Consider the following 21228-nt stretch of genomic DNA (forward strand, 5'->3'; position numbering starts at 1 on the left):
AGGGGGAATGTCTTTAAACTAAATGAAAGTAGGTTTAGATTAGATATTGGGAAGAAATTTTTTACTGTGAGGGTAGTGAGACACTGAACAGGTTGTCCTGTTGTCCACGTGTTGTGGACTCCCTATGTTGAGTTGATCATGACCAGGCTGGGTGGAATTTTGAGCACAACCTAGTCTAGTGATAGGTTCCCTGTCCATGGCAGTGGATTTGGAACTATATGATCTTTATTGTCCCTTCCAACCCAAACCCTTCTATGATTCTATGGTTCTCTTATTTTTATATTATTTTTGTATTGTTTTACTATCTGTGACATTTTGTATCCTCTTTGTTAAAAAAAATTGGAAATGTCACAGAGAAATTTATCTATAAAGCGTAGTACTTGTTTAATAAGAAACTTCTTTTTTAAAATAACTCTTAAGATGGAAGGTAATCTGCTTTCTTCTTTCCTTGGTGCTAACTTATTTGATACAAATTAATACGAGGCTTTAGCTTTGTATTGCATTTCAGCAATTACATATTCTCTATTTAAAACATGATTTATGATTTATACAAAATCATCCTAGTAGTTTCATCTGTCTTTTTTTTCTCCAGATAGGTCAAGAAAAATATCCATAAGGTAACTATTCTAAATTATTGCAGTTAAGCTGACAGTACACTGAGTGGTCTTGAAAAGATTTTTTTTTCTTTCCTTCTTTGTTGATGTTCCAAGTATATATATTAGATGCTCAGCCATGCAAGTCCTTGAGATTACCTTACATTCATTTTTACTGCTTTAGTGGGTAGGTTCTTTAAAAAATGATAGTCTATTTTTTGTCTGCACCCATATTAAACTAAAAATCTTTGTTACACAGTCATATAGTTAGGCTGATTTAAATCAGTTTAGGATTTTACTGGGCAGGTGGGTATATCATTCCTAACTTCCCTGGCCTGAAAATTGTACAACAAAATGCATTTATAATTACAGATGACAGAAAAGAATGAATGTTAAATATTTTGCATTTCTGTTTACTCATACTCAAAATGTTTCTGGTATTAAAAACCCTGAAAAAAAGTTAGATTTGTTGGTTCAGTTCTGATCACAGAAAGATCTTAGTGCATCCCAACACATGACTGCAATGCCAGGCAGAAACAAAGCATCACCAACCTTTTGCTGATAGCAAAACAGCTGAAGAAACAGCTCAGGAAGAAAGGAAGCACTGAGACAGCATTTAAATAACTTTAAAAGATATGATGATTTTTTACATGAAATTTAGATAACTCTTTCTCTGGCAATAAATAAAGGGTTATGTTTCTGTCGTGTTTCTATACTGTTTCAGCATGGATTTATGTTATATTTTCCTTAGGATAACATTTGTAAACTAAGCAGTTAGTAACTGAAAAGCATCCTACAGGATGCAAAGGCTTATTTGATAGTCTGATACATTTAAAAGATCTGTGAAAAAATTGGCAAAAGATTGTAATAATGTCAGTGCTCTTTGTTAATACAAAAACTGGTTTTTTTGTAGCTCTTCACTGATTTTATGATAGCTCAGGAATGTGGCATGGGTGTCATATTTGCCAGAAGCCAATACTTTTCCTGTATTATATAATATCTATAAAAAGCCTTCAGGAAGGAGCAATCTATATTTTCATGTTATGATGTTAAATACATCTGTCACAGCAAAGCTTCAAATTATATAATTCTGTCAAAGAGTTGTGGCTCAGTAGTTTTTCTAGATCCAACACCATGAAGCATGGTGGTAGAGGTGTGGGAGTTACAGAGAAGAAAGCAGCTGTTCAGCAAAAGCTGCAAAGTCAGCTGGACAGCAATGTGCAGCATATGTTAATATCCCTGTACTAAATGCATGTTGTACTTTTACCCAGTTGTTTTAAGACTGAAAATGTAATTTGAATTTCTAGTATTGTGGAGGATGAGTAATGATTCACAAAAGAGAAATAATAATTGCATAAAGTTATTTATTTTTACTTTTTCTGATTATCTAATTTTTAACAGGAAGATTTAGATTTCCTTGTTTGGTAGATTTTTCTTTGAAGATAAATTCCTTCCAAAAAAATAATGTTTTACCATTTTACCATCATAATTTTTCTGTAGCTGGTCAATCGCCTTTCACTTTCAGCTAAATAATTAATGTACAAGTTGAAATGCTGCCCTTGGCCAGATGTTACTCAATGATCTGTGAAGCCCTCGTTTTAAAGGATATATAAAAAATCAGACAACACTTAATATTTCACTAACTGGGATTTAACAAAACCAACAAGCCAACACAGGTTATAAAATCCTCCTACTAGTCTGGTCTTTTAATACATTTGTCTCTATAAAGATAGATAAAACATTTTGTTGAAAAAGTGCAATAAATGTACTAAGAAAGTAGTGTAGCTTCTGTCTCTCTCTGTGATAGTCACATAAGGGGCGTTATTTTCACTTATAAAATGCATCCTCATGATACTGCAGAATTTCAGATCAGAAAAATCATGGTACTATAAAATGCCATATAAGCATTTGAAACCTTTCAATTTCTGGGTCCATAGTTAAAAGTTTTGATCATTCTGGCATACTATTGCACAAAATTATGAAAAATAAGAAAGCAGTGGAAATGATAATGAAGATAACACTTCATTATAATACTTTCTAAAATAATTTTTATTCTTAATATAATTTGTTATGTTAGTGATCTATTTCACAAAATGGAAAAATATATAGGGTAATAGTTGCAGAGGATTTACAAATAATTGTAGTAATAACTTATACTAATATGAATTTTTAACAAATCAAATGGCACCTGATCCCATCACACATCACAGATATAAACTGGTAACTGCATTCAGAGATTTACTTTCTCCTTCACAAGGGGAAAGTTTTCTCATAATTTTCAGTCTGTCCTGAGCTCATAGTAGTAGTATTATGCTTCATCTGCAGTTCACACACATGATTCGATTATATTAAATATGACTTGGAATAAATAGATCCTTTAATATTTAGGAATCTGTTAATTAAACTGAACATTCTAGTGCTGATTCCTTGACCCAGCACTTGTTCTTGCACTTTTCTTAATCTGAGTCTTATTTCTTAATCTGTCTCACTGTTAGTGAATGTGAAAAATCTGAGAAGCAGTTGTTCTCTTTAATTTTTTGATTCTCTCGCCTTTTGTCCACATCTGTCTGAACTAACCTAATTAATTGCTCCTATATTAAGTTTTGGTGCTATTTAATTTCTGTCTTTGCGTGTTTCTGTTTTAATAGCAGCATTCTTGTTCAGCTGCACTACTTGCATTTTAAGTGTGATAGGATGGTGACAACCCTCATCTATCATTTGCAAAGCACAAGCAAAATAATGAATAAATAATGAAAAGCTTTTACCTGGAAGCATGTAGGATCACTGAGCAAATTCATATTGTCATGAAAGTAGCACATGTCAAAGACTTGTGATGTCCCACTGTGAGAAGAAATATAAAATAGCAATGCAGACCTAATTATTTCAAGAAGGTGTGTGCATAACCTTATTTAGCTTATTTAAATATAGAATAATGACTGAGGATCCTCTTTTGAGGCTTAAAAGAGCTTTGATTTTGTAATAATCCACTATAAAATCAAATTAAATTGCAGTACTTGGTACTTGTTCAATATGTTGACACTGGAATGCATTTTGAATGCAAAGATATAAGCTTTTCCCTAAACTGACAGGAGAGAAGCTATTGTCTGTTTGATTCCAGCTGTACACATATAATTGCAGCTGTAGTTAGTTGTAAAATAATTGCTTTTTAACTGAAATATTGAACTAATATTTTTCTTTCAGTGTCCTGAGTTATTAATTCCAAATACCAAGTATTTAATTATATTTCTTTGTACTATTTCTACTTGCGTATTAAAGAGTTCAGAAAATTTATCTCAACTTTATACATGGTATCATGTTTGTTTTTTTTCCCCAGTGGACTTGACTTATGCTGTTAATGGAGTTTATTGGACCAAGTCTGTTTGTCAAAATAGTTTAAGACTGAGATTGTTAAAATACATCTTAATTGCATAGTGTGAATTTAAATGTTGCTAATATTTTATTTAGGGAAGGTATTCTATAGAATACTTCCTATTTGCATATTTTATGTGCTGTATATAGCCCTTAGCCAGAATAGGTTACACTGACTAAATAACACTTATTTCCTTAAAAATATAATTATTTCTATATATAGACGTGAAGTAGACATGTTAAAGTACAGCACTGTCTTCTTTGTTAATTGTGTTTTTTCAAGCTTTTTCAAAGTTATCCTGTAATCCCAAACTCTTTGTCTTCCTCCCACATGCACGTGGTGTGGCTTTTCTCTTGTATGAGGTTGACTGATCACAGCTGTGGGAGAGGGGAGAGGGAGCACTGTGCTGAGTGCTGTCATAATGCATTCATTCTATAGGGAGAGACACCTTACACAGACAGAGCTTCTGTGGTGCCTTTGTATCAGAGAAGTTGTGCTAGTTACGTAGTTATGTCTTTCATGTGCATCAAGGGGGGCTAGAAAATATCATGACCACCACTGCAAGCACTGAATAATGTTATGTCCCTGATTGTTAATGGAGAAGTAGGTATACCTACAGTATTTACTCCTGTGTTGAATAACAAGGTAGCAATGACTGCTCAGCTTCTTTCTTTCACTACACACATGTAGTGTGATGTGATGTGAGGAATGAAATCAGAAGTGCAGTTCTGCTGCACATGGACTTTTATGTGGTATTGTAATTGATACTAGGTCAGATAAAAATACACAGGCATTACCATGCTAGAAGAGATCAAAAGCACTCTCTGAAGAAAACATTCCTGAGAGTGTTGTGTTAAAAGCAGGTTCTCTTGCTTCTTTAGCTTATTCTCAGATATTGTCTTGCAATTTAGTTAATTGATATTAACATACAACATGTATTTTCCTTTTGAATAGGTATTTTTGAATGCCTATTCATTCAGGTAGGCAAAGGATTCAATACTTGTGTTTGCTGTTTTCTGGATTTTTTACGTGTCCTTAATTTGGAGGTGGAAGAAAATTGAAGAATTAATTTCATTGGGTTAGTACAGATATTTTGAACTACAGTTGAATATCAAAGCATGATAGGAGAAGTATTAAAGAAGTATCGATAGCTAAAGTATTGGAAGAATATTAAAATTGGGTTTTTTATTAGTGCTTAATGTATCTGATATACACAGGTATTATAAGTACAACAGTTTTTAACCACTTCATGCTTTCAAATACAATGTTTTCCTCAGAATTCTTGTGCTAATAAACTTTGCAAAATGCTTCTGTGGTAGTAGATTGGAAAAAGGAGGGTACACTGATACATATATATATATATGCAATGGTAGCTAGTGAGATTGTTTTTTGAAACAGTAAAATCATAGTTCATTTCTGCACACTTTTCTCAGGCTGACTTCACAGAATATTTTGTGACAAAATCTAGCTTCAAGAATTGCTCTTCAGAGTAAAGGGAAATAATCATAATTAGAAATTACAGAGGTCTTGTAATTTTAATTTTAAAAAGTATTATAAATAATATATAAATGTGCCAATGTTTCCACTCTGCAAAGATAGGAGCCATCAGCTGTATAAGAGGTTTTCTCAAGATTTTGTGTTGTAAATATTTTAGTTTAATTCCTACAGTGCATATGATACTGACATAGGAGTATTTTTAAATTACTGTTTTTCACTATGGAAGCATATAACTTAAAGAGCTATGAGCAAAATTTTTTTTCTTATGTAGTCCACCAGATTAAATATTGTTAGATTTCCTATGTCTTCCTCCACAATTCCTATGGGTGTATATAACTCAAGAGACAGAGACATCTCAAATTCTGCATGTGAAGCATGCAAAAATAATGAAAGGCAAGTTCAGAGGCACTTCTGTGTAGTTTTTTTTTACATTCAGGAAGATCAGGAAAAGATGAGAGTCAGATACATTTGCTTGCCTCAGTTGCACAGTTTACAGGTAGAAAAATTATCCAATTTATGCAGAAGATACTGTTCCAATGTTCCAGACTGTGGGGTGTACACATGAGTGTAAGAGACAGAGCACTTCTATAGGCAAGGGAAAGCCCTACGTGATATTTCCATTAATCTCATAAGTAAACTCAAGGTAAAGCAAATTTTAATTTTATGTGTAATTTGGTCTAGTCATGAATGGGTTTTGGCATGGACTGGAGAGGAAAAGTGTCAGGAGGCAGGCCTTTTTTGCCATTTGCCACTCTGGAGTGGTGAAATAAGGAGAAGCATGATGTACTCCAGCTTTTGTACAGGCAGTCTGTAAGTGAAAGAATCAATACAAGGCATGGAGTTTTATTAAACCTGAACTTTTGCTTTACTGCAGGGCAGAGTAATGCTGCAAAATTCCAGTACTACTTTAAATCCAATACTCTGGAGAGTAGTCTCATACCCATTTGTAAATCTCCAAAAAACAATTAAGTGTATTTATTTCTTGTAATATCAGTCAAGCATGATCCACTTAGCTAATGGTGAAAGTTTTAGTTTTATTTAAGTATTTCTTCTTCCTCTCTGTTTGCTAATTATGAATGATAGTGAGAATGAATCTTTGGTTAGAACAGCAGCTTCAAGCAGATGTTCAGTAGAATTGTTCATTGCAGTCTATAGAATGTGAGAACTCACTGGGATGAATAAGGATCCTAAGTCTTTATAATCAAAGTTGATTTAAATTCTTCATTAGTGTTATTTTTAACAAGAAATTGAAAACACGTTTTGGTGTTTTTTTTCTTCCAAGACAATACTTACACATTAAAGTAGTGATCATTTAACTATTCTATAAAATTTCAACCAATCGGTTCCATGGAGAATGAAGACTGAATCACTGCCAAAATATTCACTAATCTTGAAAAATAAGAGTATTTGCCCATTTACAAGAGAAATAGTATTCATTTAGCTTGCAATAATTGTACAGTTCTGAAAATTAACAAAGTTGTCCAAAGTATGTATTGAACTGATTAGAATGCAATATTTCTCATCAAATAAATGCAGCTCCAGTTCCATCTTTAATTATAGAATTGTCCTCTATACATGGTTCTGTACACTCCTATGAAAGATACCATGAAAAAAATAATCAAAAGCAGTTTCCTGTATGAAATATATATATCTGAGCTACTTACAACCCTTTGCAGCAGTTTTAGCTTACATAAATTCTGAAAACAATCTGTTATTTTGTTTTACTTTGTTGTTTTTTCTTTTAATAACTTCAAAATTCAGCATGGGGATAAACCACGACAATGACCACCCATCCTGTGCAGATGGTGTCCATATCATGTCTGGCGAATGGATTAAAGGACAGAATCTTGGGGATGTCTCATGGTCTCAGTGCAGCAGGGAAGATCTGGAAAGATTCCTCAGGTATATAATTCAAGAAAAGAACTCTCACTGTATGTCATTTAGAAGTAGATGCAATTAATATACTGAAATAATAAGTTTTCAATTATTTTTATTCCTGTGGGATATTTGTTTTGCAAAATCCATCAAAATATTTTAAATCATCACAGTCTAATATTAGAGCTATTAAAATTTGTGTTCAGCAATTACATGGATTTTCATATTTTCATGTCTTAATGTAAGTGATTACACTTCTTTATACATATATAGACATTTTATATATGCCACTATGTTTACTTTATATTAATATGCTGTGTACTGAAATGTTTGGCCACCAAAACCTTAATTCATTAAGTAAGTTTTATGCTAAAATGTTGTCCAGCACTTTTCCGGAATTCTGATCAATTATGTTGTCTTTCTGCAAATGTACAATAACAGAACATATTAACTTACAATAAGCATAACTTATAGCAGCTTAAACATGAGCAGCAGCCCAGTGCTGATGAATAAAAAGAATGGTAATTGTCCACATATTTCAAATGTTGTGTGCAAGTTTAAGTTGGCGTGGCAATCAGACCCTCGGATTGCTCAGCATATGAATCTCTGCATATTACCAGGTCAAAGGCCAGTAACTGTCTGGTACAGACGAATCCTCAGAGCCTCAATTCTGTGATTATTCCCTCTAAGCTGCCAGGAATGACGTACACTGCAGATGAGCAGTGTCAGATTCTTTTTGGACCAACTGCTTCCTTTTGCCAAGAAATGCAGGTAAGGCTGTGGCTGTACTTCAGAGAATGCATCTACCATCTAATTTTTGTGTGAGAGTAGCTTTTGTACGTGTGTTTGACAGAAAGAGAATATAGCACCTTTGAAGTGAGAATTTTACACGTGCTTTCCAAAAATTAATATGCATATATTCATTGGTTTGTCTTGTAATTCTTTCTTTAGGTGTCTGAATATATGAAACGTGTTTTATTGATACTTCCCTTGTACTTCAGAAACAGAAGATGTCATAGTTTTAAGACACTTTGTTGCAGCAAGTGTAATATTTGCAATTTATTAGTTAGGCTGGCTTTTATTATAGTTTGGGTACTGAACGTCCATGTCTGACTTTCAGAAGATTATGCTGTGCCTGTGCACACTGTGAGGAGTAAGCTGGGTGTTAACTGGGCTCTGCGCCTCCTAGGAGGCATCTCTGAGCCCAGGCAGAGCTGTACAGTGCCATGGCAAGAGGAGTTCCAGTACTTAAGTCAGTTTGCTGACCTTGCTTTGTGCCAGTGTGAAGCAGTGTCAGTTCACAGGCTTAAAAAAACAGGTTAGCAAAATTGAACAGTTCATAATTTTATGAGCTAATATTAGTACACATCTGATTGAAGAAGCAGTTTAAGAATGATTTTTACAGAGAAAAGTCAACCTTTTTTAACATCAACAGGAGAGACTAAACATATTGGGTGCCCTTAAGACTCTAACCAAGACAAGATGGGAAGATGAAATACAAATATATAAAGAGCATGGAGTATGGATTGATAGAGCAGGGGCTAGAGGAAATGTGAAATAAAATTTCATCAGAATCAGTGGGCAGATAACCTGAAAAGGTTAGGAGTACTAAACAGGAAAATGTAATTCCTTTCTCCTTTAGTTCTTCAGTTTTCTTCCTGCTTTCAGTTTGGACATATTACTATTTCTCCAGAGACTTTCACTTAAACAAATCTTTATCTAAAAGATCTCAAAGGAAACATTGCAGTACATGTCTGGCTAAGGCATGCTGAGTGGTATAGTTGAAGAGGAAAGGAAAAAAAAGCCATCATTTTATGGATTTTGTTTTAGCTGTCTTGCTGAAAACATTTTCACTCTGGATATTAACTGTAAATCTCAGTGTCACCATTCTACAAATATTCATTACTTCCAAGTGCTTTTTAATGAATTTGAACCTGTTCCTTGCATTTAGTACATTGCTTTCAATTAAAGGATGTAATTTCTGTTTTTTATTCTCTAGAAGTCTATTTTGAATAAGAAAATGATAGTGTGTTTAGTATTTCTTGTAGGTCTTCTTTAACGATTCTCAAAAGTAATTGAAGAAAGAGACAAATGTCAAGATTTTCTGTTACAAAATACATGAATATGCTTTTCATTTTCTTGGCTGAATCTCCTTCATATTATTTTTGTTTTCTTCTGATTCATATATTTAAATTCAGATAGTCAAGTTGTCCTATGACTGTTGTGTTTTTTTCATAGTGAATCTTTTTCTTTTTTGAGATCCTATCACTGAGGGGTTTTTTTGTTTACATTATTATTCTAGAAATATTAGGAAATTAAATACTATTACCAAGGTTAAACACTGTTTGCACAGAGATTACTTAGGTTCTAGGTGCTCATAGTTGTCCATTTCTAGTTATCTTCAGTCGTGTTCCCCTGTTCTGACATTCTGCATGTAAGAGGATGCCTATCAGCTAAATCACTTGTTTTCAGCTAAATAAATATATCTGTTTTTTCCTACCTAAAGGATAATTGTTTTATAATAAATATTTATATTAATTTTACTGTAATATTAAATATTATATATTACTGTACCATTTAATATTATTAAATATTAGTATATTAATACTATTTAATAATTGTAATGGTGTAATTTAAATCCAAGTATAATACGGGTTTGCTGTCAAGAAGGAATATAGTAATGATGCAAAACAATAAAAAGGCCTATGTTTGTTTCAACTATTCTTTTTTTCCTGAAACTGCAATTTAATTTTAGTTCTCGTCATAAAAGCAAATGTGTTACTTGATGACCTTATGATCTTAACAGTTAGAAAAAGGGAGTCCAATAACAGTTTCTGAGTAGAGATCAGTGGGAAGAACCTTTTGCAGTTTTTCCAAGATCCTCTGCAAAACTGATAACCCTAAACTGGAAATTGTATAATGAAATATTGAACCAAGAATTATTGTTATGAATTTTTAAGAACCTTAGATCTGTTAGAAATAAATGACACGAAGGACAAAAATGAGAAAACATGATGAGAATAGAGAGGTAGAAGAAAATTTTTCCAAAGCTTCCTTCCTGAACTCGGTATAATCACCTTGTTGGTTTTCTTCTGAGTTCTTTTATCTGGAAGAAAAATTTACACTCTTAACTTCCTTCCAACAGAAAATAAAATCCAACAAATTGATCCTCAGTTTCTAGACATGAAGAGCTACTTACAGCAAGCTTAGGCTCTATATTCAGATCTCCTTCTTTTGTTCCCTGCTGTGGGTCTTAAATTCTTAAGTTTACTGCTAGTCCAATTAGATTTAGAATTTCTAAATAATAGAAATAATATTTCTATGGTGAAGGGGAAACTCAGAGCAGTGGATAGAGCACAGCCAAGAGGATAAGGAAGTTGTCCTCCTTTTACATGTTTTCTTCATATGTATGAAAAGAAAGGAAAAAAAAATATCATTGGAATTCGATTAGAACCAAAACATTTAAACTTTCCAGAAATCTTTCATGGGTTCTAGCACATGGACTGTGCAATACCAAGATCATCTAACTGTGAAGCACTGTTATTCAGTAGCTAATTTTAGGATCTTCTTCAGGAATAAAAAGATGTTAGATACAAGTAACAAATACATTGGATCTAACCTTACTAATAGTTGCATTTTACTTAATATGAAGACTCAAATTTCTCTGTGTTGATTATACAAATTATTGTGGTTGCCATTGGAGAAATCAACATTTGGAAGACCTTTCTAAATTGAACGTGTTTCATTAGTTCCTGTATTAATTTAGTGCAATAATTATTTAGTTATGCATAGATAACCAATGAATATTCTGTGATATCCAGACTACTTCCTTTAATCTCTGTATAGTCTGTCTTACTGTGCCAGTAACTGGAAGTTTATTATGGTTATAGTTGTTGTCCACAGGCCAGGAAATGAGAGAAACACACTCCTTGAAGGTTCATTTAAATGTCACTAAATCCAACAATTTATAGCCCAGGATATTTTGGACAGGTTCTACTTGCTGAACAGTTCATGCACTTCAGTAAAACTGTGTGAAAGATAAATTATGAACTATGCCACAATCTTACATTTTTTGAGACTGGAGGATTACTTAGTGAACAGAATTCCATACAGTCTTCTATTCAGCAACTGTGTTTTGTATATAACAGAAATAATTGAGTAATGATGAAAAATATTCTTAGTTCTACAAATATCAGTGGTACAATCAATAGTGCATTTCTGCTGAGATGTAATTTTCTACTATTGTTATTACTGAGGTGTACTTTAGGACTGCACTTTACAGTCACATTACATGGCAAGCTCTGAGAAATGCTACTGATACAAATGATATTCCCTTGCTATCAAGAATTCATCTTTATAGTTTAATTTAGTGAATGAAGCAAAGAGCTGAAGGAACCACTGAGGTCCTGCTCCTGTATTTTCCTAAGTGAGGCCCTCCCACTCCCCTTTCATAAATGGTGACTTTATTTTTACCTTTTCATCTTTATTTCAAAGACTTTTTTTTCATATCCTTGGCAAAATTTTTGGACCTTAGAAAAGCATGAGTGGATCTCCAGGTTCAAGATTTATATTGTGTCTTTATGCTTACCTTGTAAGGGAGCCAAGTTTGCTTTTATGCCCATGATGTCTCATGCAAGAATCAGTTAGATCCTAACATTATTTCACATCACAGATAGTGACATCATGGCCCAGAAGTAGTTCTTGATGATTAAAAGGGATTGTAAAACTTGACAATTTAATGCAATTGTTGAACTATTAAATATTGGCTTTTAAGATTAAAGTCCAGGATGTGAATGCTATCTGGTCAGTTCCACTAAAACAGTTCTTGTCATAACACAGCTGTGATCTTTGCAAAGAAGTAGGAGACTGGTTATATTTCATGGTGATTTTTAAGGCATTTCAGGGAATGATCACAATAGAAAGAACAAAAGTAATGGAAATATTATAGTTCTGGTGAAATATCTGTCCTCATCTCAACCACCACATTTTAAACAATCTTGACTTTGCACAAATACTGTTCTAAAATTCCCTTTTTGTCTCTGGTCATTCCTCTCAACTGAAATATCTTTCCATATGCTTGCATGACTGGAAATGTCTTCTGATTCACATAGGCCTGCCTTACTTTTTTAATTAAATAGACAGAAACAGACACAAAACTCCCACAAAACTCAAAGCTGGAGTGACCTCTGTAATACATTGTGACTTCTATATTTTGTTTTAGGAGCTTTTGCTGTAAAAAACTCATGACTAGCACATTCTCTAAAAAAAAAAAATCCTTTGTGTGTGCTTGGTGATATTTTGTTTTCCAGTGTACACACAAAGAAATACTTTACAGATTGTGAATAGTCTAATATCACAATTATAAGTTTTTAATCTCCAAAGTCTATTCCTTCCTTTGGCTCATCTAGAAAGCTGTGATGGCTGTTGAACTGTACTTATCATAGATAACTGGTAAACCTCTGTGAATGTTAGCTTAGCTATCCTTACTTTGACTGAAGAAAGTTTCTTTTCAGAGGACTAATTTTGGAGTGACTCTAAAATTGACACTGCCCTCCATATTAATGTTTGCTTTCAAATCAGTTCAGGTCTGCTTCATTGCAGGTTGCTAATGAAAAACCCATATTGTGTGTTAGAGTCGTTCCCTGGCCTTATACAGAAACCCTTAAATGTCAAAAATTAGATGCTGACAACAATCTCCATATCTCATACCTCTTCAACAGAAATACAGTCTAGACAGTAACTAGAGGGTCTATTTGTGATTTGACTGAAATGACAAGCCCAGGATAAAAGTCTTACAAGTAAACCACCAATTTTAGTAACTCCATATCTCCTTTTTCTTGGGTTGGGGAATTTTAAAGTCTGCTAATATTGAGTGCTTACATTAGCAGTTGGTGAAGTGAGTGTTTTTAGAGTACAGTTCACTTAAAGCCCAGCGTAGTTTCTATCTAGGGAAGCTGGTTCATGGTTCATAGGGAGGTGGTATACAAATATTTGTAGAAACATGCAGTTATATAGAATGCACATTAGCAAGCAAATGGTGTTGATTTGATTTTCTTGATTTAGTTTAGATGGTTCAAGTATGTCTCTGTGTTTAGGTACCCAAAATACCCCAAATCCTGTAAATCTGGCTTAATGCCTCTCTATATTTAGAACAATTGTTTCTAGACTTATAAAGAACTGTATTGTAAGCCATTTTGCAATCATATACAAGTGAAATTGAGCGTACAATCAAAGTGTTTTAGGGGGAAAAAGAAGGATCATATACTTAAAAATGCGATGACAAAAAAGAAAATTTGCCTGTATTTTTTTAAAACTTGGATAAATATGTATGGCTTTTCCACCATTGTATTCACTCATAAATGATGATTTAAAGATATGAAAAAAAATTTATTAGGACCATTAAATTAAGATATATTTTTGTGGAGTAGTTCCAGCAGTATGTCTCTCAGTTCCTAATTGATATGGAAGCACTTTGTTATGACCATCTGATACTCTATATCATCTACTATTGTCATCATCTACATTGTTTAAAAAAAAATGAACAAGAACAGACATTAGAGTTCATTACTTGAAAAATGCTTGCTAAAATTACTCAGGAACAGGATAGAGCTTCTGTAGCTGTTTTTTGGAGACATATATATGCTGGTTGTTGTGTTGCTAGCTCAGCTTCAGCATAAAATAGTTACAGGATGAATCAGGAGTGAGTCTGACTGCTGCCATCCTGTCTCTTCTTTCTGTATAATGCATCAGACCTCTACAATCTTTGGTTTTTTTACTTTTTTTTGATAACTGATGTTACAGACATTTTTACATGTAAGGCTCCCAATGGAACTGCTCTGTTCCTTAGTTCAGACACAATCTTTTGTTGAATTATATTTCATCTGCTTTTAGGCTTTTTTTCAAGATACCGTAAGATTTATGACACGTTCTTCATGCCTAGTGTAAGAGACTCATACTGGGTGTACCAACATAAAAAATCATTTCACTTAGAAAAAGCAGGTCTTCTGGCAGCCCTGGTTTAAAAAACCCAGCTGTTCTTTATCTTCCATCCTGCTTGCAACACCTCCCCCTCTCCTGATTGTTCTTGCCCCTCTTTGGGCAGTATAATTGTGGATGATCACTGTGCATATGCAGTAATACTCAGGCCACAGCTCAGCCCCATATGACCTCTCTTCACTTCCACATGGTTTATTGTTAAGGGGGAACAGACAGCAGGCAGAAAGCAGTCCTCACTGAAAACCATGGGAGAAGGAGGACTTTTTAGAGAAAAACAGGAAAAGTAGCCAGGGAAATTTGGGAAATGTGAGCCAGCATCCTTAAAGGCTGGGCTTTCTTTTGAGTAAAGTAAAAACTCTTTTGTTCTGATACTTCAGAGGGCTTTTCTTTCCATCTCTAAAATTCATGACTGACTTGCAGCCCTGTCATCTCCCTTCTTTTCTTTCCAGCAGCATTTGTCAGGTAACTTTATGTCTTCTTTGTGGAGATCAGGTTTGTAGGCTTTTGAATTTTTTTTTCCTAGAGTAATAAATGAATTATAGAAGAAATATGAATCATTGAACAGCAGTCATTGGAGTGGCACAAGCAGGACAGTTCTTGGAGTCCTAGGGAAGCACAGTTAGTCTAAGCTCTGCCCACTTGGGTTTCTTTGCATGTTTAAACGCATTTCAATACCATCAGACTAATAAATGTAGACAAAATTAGCAGACTGCATGCAGAAAGTCATTTTGCATAAGACAGATTCTGTGCTTACTCTTTATTTGGTTTTCAGCATGTCATTTGCACTGGGTTGTGGTGTAAGGTGGAAAGTGAGAAGGAATGCAAAACTAAACTGGATCCACCAATGGATGGAACAGACTGTGACACTGGAAAGGTATGCCTCTGGTGGAAAAGCAGTATCAATTATACTGAACATCTAAAATTTAAGGAAACAAAACAAATAGATCTTTATGCTTCTTTAGAGTTCCTGCTTTCCTCAATTGTCGTTAAAATAAACTACAGTTGAATGTATTATATATGATAGATTTTATAATATAGATACAAGAAAGAACATTTCCCTAAAACCAGTGAGTTAAAAAAGGGTTAGCCAAACAGACAGATGTTCTAATATTTACACTGTTTTATTTCAAATTCTTTCTCATTTTGTGTCATATTTATGAATAGAATGCAGTTTTTGCTCTTCCAACTGTAAATAGAAACTTAAGCTTTCAAAGATACAGAGTTCTCAGCTATGATTTAGGATTTAGAAATAGTCTCTTTGAAGGAATTGGTACAGATGGTTGTTAAAATCTTTCAGGATAAGTTTAATCAAGAAATATTTGTGGCGTTACTACATGTAAAAGAGTGAAAATCCCATTAAAAGCATGCCATCACAGACAAATTAAATGATCACCCAATTCAGTTAAAATTATATAAATTGTCCTTCAAGAGCTTTCCAGTTAAAATTGTTTGTAATCTTTGCATATATCTGTAAATGAGTATAACAACCTCAAACAGAAAACAGAGAAAAAGCATACATATATCTTGGGATATTCAAGATACTGTGCTGACAGCCATTTCCCACTGGAGTGATTTACTCTTTGAGTCACATTACATTCACCAGAACTCTCATTATTCTCCTAAAATCAAATCAATCAATTAATATTAAATATTCAGATAATATAATTTTATGTGCTAAAGGAAAACCAGGTTGTATTTCTGTTCATATCTCTAAAATAATGACAATTTCTTCAGTGTTCTTATTCTGATAAAGTTTATAGTTGATGCTGTCTGAAGTCAATATCTGGAAAGTGAGGGACATGTGTTTTGTTATTTGATATTCCATTTTTTACATTGTGACTGGCCTGCCCATGCTATGGAATAAGAAAGCAGAACCTCTTATGATGATTACCTGATTGTAATTAAAATGGCTCATTGGGCCAGGCTACAGAGATAACTTATTTATGTATAGCAGTGAAAACTATCTGTCTGAGGTGAGGTTTAGGTTACACAAATCACTGGCTTTGGGGTTTTTTGTTGGTATTGTGGAGATGAATTATTGTTGCCTTTTGCTTCTCTTAGGATCTTAGAAAGTGATAGAAATGTAGATTACACAGCTTGTCCTACTTGGTTGGGGTTTGAGTCAAGGATTTATAAAAATCCCTGAGACTGCAGAGAGGGCAGATGCTATCTCGATCAAAAAAATCCGTATTTTATCTGAAGCAATAACTTTTAATGTCTATGAGCATTACTGGTTTGAAACATCAAAGAGCATTACAAAATTTATAGTTTCTGGTTGTAAACCTAATATAAAGATTGAACCACCCTACATGAAGACTTTTTAAAAGTCTTTATGCCTTCACTGTGATGTGATGATTTAAGAGAAAAAATGAAGATCAATTGATCAGTAAAGACCAGTTTCAAACTGCAGGTGAAAATGTTACCAGATAAAGGTTTAGCACGGACACTGAAAGTTACAGAATTGTGTTCTAAAAGAAACAGAAGTCTTTATCAACAGCATTAGTGACACGTTTTGTTTTGCTGTAAATACAAGACTTATTTGTGAAGTCTGTTATCCGTTGATAAAAGTGATTCACCAACAGTTCAGAATGTGAAAAGGAATTAGTTAAATTGCTAATGTTAATGGCATAAAGTGATCATTGTCTGTTTTGTAATTGCTGAATCATTGCATCATGAAATTGTTAAGGCTGGAAAATACCTCTACTTCCTAATACATGTGACAGATATTAAGTTGGTATAATTTGACAAAGCACTAATTTCTGCAGAGTTTATGATGATTTGTACAAGATATGGGCATAGGTTACAGAGCATAACAATAGCAATTGGATAGTTTTTGAGTGAGAAATTGCACTTTTCCCAGGAAATGATATATGCATACAAGATCATTGAATTTATTATTACTATTTTAATAAATGCCAGAAATTCTCTGGACTTTCTCACTGCCAGCTTTTTGAAGCTTCCATTTTATCTTTGAATACAAGTGGTGAATAAAATCTCATTTTCTCTATTACTTGTAATATATCTTTCTATTGAAATTGTCACTGGATAATGAGGGACAATGAAGTTCCTGCTGGTGGGAACTGTCATGCTGAAGCAATCAAGTCCTGAGAACAACCCTGGACACTGTGCTGTGATCATCTGCATAATTCAGCTGGACAATGATCCCTGCAATAGGTTTGGGCTGGATCCTAAAATGATTTCTTAGTCAGTGCCCAATCTAAAATGGAGACAGCATGGTATGAATACCATTTCTAGGAGGTATCCTTCATTGGAAATGAACTTACTTTTGAGGTTGTGGACAACCTCAAACCTGATCCTTGGCCACTGAACCAGAGAAAGGTCTCTGGCTGTTGCATTTACTGGGACAGATAAAAAAGCTTTGGAGATTGCAAGGCAAAAATATATCTGGCTGATATGAAAACTGTGTATTGAACCAAATGTTCATGTTGTGCTTCCTGTGTGCTCGTGGAGAAGTGAATTGTTTTGCATGTGCCTTGACTGATTTACCTAAGGGCTGAATTTTCCCCTAGTGGTGTAAGGCTGGAGATTGCATCAATCGGACCTCTTTTGCGGAGCACGTGGAGGGGGAGTGGAGCGCCTGGAGCGCTTGCAGCCGGACTTGCAACACTGGAATCAGCAGCCGACAGCGCAAATGCCCTGGGTAAAAACAGTTCAGGTTTCCATTGCTGTTCACTGGAATTTCTGTACAAAATTTACATGAGTGCAGGAGCCCGTGACGTTACAGTTGGCCTTTACCTAAGCAATTGGTGCTTTATGAATACTGAAAAACACTTAGAAGAATAGGTATTGCAGGTATTTTGCTGCATGTCAGCACTATTTTTCATCTTTTCTGCTTCTGTCAAGACCTTAGATAATATTAATAGAAGAATGAAACTACCTTCTTAAGCTTCACCTGAAGAAGCAACAGAAACGTAAAATCACACCTCCTGAGTTGCAAATTGTCACTGTGTAATTCTAGTCTTTAAATTTTTTGTCTAGAGAAGATTGAATTCTGCGTCTCATCTGGAGAACCACGTAACTGAAAGTTTTAAAAAGAGATATTTCTACCAGTTTCTCAGACATATCTGATAAACAGGATTTAGATTGCCTATCTTGTGAAAATGAAAACCTTCTGTCTTGGGGGATAAGGGAATTTTTACTTTTGGCTTGAATTAAATTTTTTTTTACTATTTCTCAGTGACCAACTAAAAGGTGTTTTCCTTTTAATTGCTCATTACCTTTTAATTGTTTAATACCTGTTTGATTTCTGTGGGTCATTTATACACCAAGTGGAAAAGAAAAGGAAAGAGAGTATAGGCATAGGGAACAGAGTAGATAATGAAGGCAAGTATAGGGAAAACGAAACCAGAGTGGATAAGAGTCAAGTTAGTGTTTTTAAAAAAAATTAAATTACAAAGGGGGAAATTAAGACTTATGGAAGACTATATAGCAGATTTTGGGATAAAATAGACAGGAGGTTTAAAAAAGATAAATTTGCATAAAGAATTTTGGAGAAAAATGGGATTTGGCTATACAAAAGCATGGGGGTTTAACGGAAATTTTGATACAAAGAATTCTTTCATAGTTCATGCCATCTAAACACCACTTTCAGCTGTATACCTTAAAGCTATTTCTAGAATTTATGGTTGTCCTAATTAATTAAGATGCTCATTAATTAATTTTTCCAGGAAAGGTTCCAAATTATTCCAGTTTCTGCCTTCTTTTGCATTTGTTCATTTGGACCTGCAAGCAGAGCTGGAGTGACCAAAACGAAACAGAGCATTTATCTGAACCCTGTAACATCGCATTCAGAGAAAAAGGAGAGGTAGCAAATCTGCAGGTGTTGTGTCCTTTCAGGAGTCTCTTTGGCTTCCAAATAGAGAAAAATCATCTCAGATATATCAAAACTGTACCTGAGTTCTCCTGCCTAAGCTCCTACTAGTGCTAGTGCTTTCTTGGGGCTAAGTGTAAATCATGGCTTAGCACCGATCACACCTTATATGTAATGTAACCAGTACAGAGAGAAAGGAAAAGTGTTTTGTTCTGTGACTTCAGTTTTTCATTTCGGAATGCTAAGTGTCAGCAGAAAAGCCTGCTATTTTTAATTTATGTCTAGCATAAGTAAACTATACTGTAAGTTTGACAAAATATTGCCAACAGTAAAGGGTTGTATTTATGCCATCTTTTCTAGTTCAGGCCTTGAAGGAGAGTGTCATGGGCCCACAATGCAGTATAGGGTATGTGAAAATCCTTCTTGTCCTGCTGGTGTGCCTGCCTTTAGGGACTGGCAGTGCCAGGCTTTCAGTGTCAGATCTTCATATCAGAAACATGTGCACCAGTGGCAAGCTGTCATTGATGATGGTGAGTATAAACCATCTCCCTTGTTCTCATAATCTGCTTATATGGCTTGTAGCTTGTTGATATTGTTGTTAATCAATAAATATATAGCTAAAATTAAAGCAAACAATCAATCCTCAAGCCCAGTGTTTTTGGTAAGTTATTTTAATTTCATAGACAAGATCTAGTGGCACTTTTGTATGCTCTAGAATATTTTGGTTTTTGTTCCTATTGAGTTTGTCATTCCTTATAGGTCATAACTATATTTGACTGAAAATTCAGTCAGCTTTTTCCTTTTTAATCAGAATCACAATATGAAGTGACTCAGAAATACAGCTTTCTAGAGTAATGCTCCATCATTAAATATGCATATATCAAGGGTTTTTTTACCTACAAAACCAAAAAGACAATGCAACTGTAAGCCTTTGTTTTTGAGGAAGGAGAGAACTTCTAGCTTAATACTGTGAGTATTTCACATACCAGTGTTTGATTTGGCAGCAATATGTAGATAATGTATGCTGTAAACTTCACTAAGAATTCTATAAATCCTAATACCTATTGCATGCAAACTCCTGACATATGACATACTGTATGCATGCTTCCATGCAACAAACTTGCTTGCATACCATGTCATTAGGAAAATGCTCAAGTGGAAGTATAGTTGAAGATGAGACTTACATTATCTGCAACATTAATGTTGGTGTAAAACAAATTCCTTCTTGATAGAAAAGTGAACAGTAATTTCTACCCCACTGAATTTTCTGTGAATTTTTGTGTTTTAATTTATTTAAATTAAAAACAAATTTAAAAAAAAACTACAACAAAAATACACCAGTTGTGAAAGCAGTTGACTTGAGAACTTCACAAAATCATAGCAAGCCGTAATAAAGAAAACCCTAGAAAGACACAGGAGTACTGCAAGTGTGTGTTACCCAATTTTAAGGAGTTTGTTACTCCAAAATTTTTTTACTGTTGAAACAATTTATCAGAAAACATTAGAAAGCATAGAAGACTGTTTTGCTATCAACATATTATAATATATGCATATAATATATGCCTAACTAAAGAAGGTGGTTTTCATTTCTTCTAAGCCTTTTCTCAGGGTGCCAAAGGGAAAACTGGTGGTACTATTTTCATCAGGCTTGTATGTTAGCTCATTTCATTGTAAAAAGAACTCTTTCCAACTATTACATATGTTCTTATCAAGTAAATTAGTTTTGTTTTGCTTTACTAAATTTTGTTTTAGCACAGAAACACATGTTTTGTTTAGGTCTGACTTCGAATAATATTATTTCATTCAGATGAAAAAAGTCTTGACATTCTCCTGTGCCATGTTAATGAGCACAGATGGTTGTTTTCATCTAACTTTGTTCTGAGTGATCCTGTTATCTTGAGGTGTCCCTCAGGAGAAACAAAAGTGGACCATCCAGAGAGTGCCAGTATCCCAGTATACATTATTCTCAAATCCTTTATTGTTTGCTCTCCTAGAGGACACTAACTGTGCACCATGTCCAAAATAGTTGCTGTATGAGATCTCCTGTAGTCTGCTGGAGTTGCCCT

The 21228-nt window shown here is 34.1% G+C and overlaps 1 protein-coding gene across 1 annotated transcript in view; it reads left to right on the forward strand.

The window, feature by feature from the left end:
• Positions 1–21228, forward strand: part of ADAMTS19 (ADAM metallopeptidase with thrombospondin type 1 motif 19) — a 134148-nt gene that overhangs the window by 75247 nt on the left and 37673 nt on the right. Inside the window, exons 9-13 of the mRNA XM_056514510.1 lie at positions 7222–7362; positions 7956–8106; positions 15104–15205; positions 17862–17992; positions 19523–19692. Of these exons, the coding sequence (XP_056370485.1) occupies positions 7222–7362; positions 7956–8106; positions 15104–15205; positions 17862–17992; positions 19523–19692 (695 nt within the window). The remainder of the gene's footprint in view (positions 1–7221; positions 7363–7955; positions 8107–15103; positions 15206–17861; positions 17993–19522; positions 19693–21228) is intronic.

This window comes from Oenanthe melanoleuca, chromosome Z (genome assembly GCF_029582105.1).
Source record: "Oenanthe melanoleuca isolate GR-GAL-2019-014 chromosome Z, OMel1.0, whole genome shotgun sequence".
Classification (NCBI taxonomy): domain Eukaryota; kingdom Metazoa; phylum Chordata; class Aves; order Passeriformes; family Muscicapidae; genus Oenanthe; species Oenanthe melanoleuca.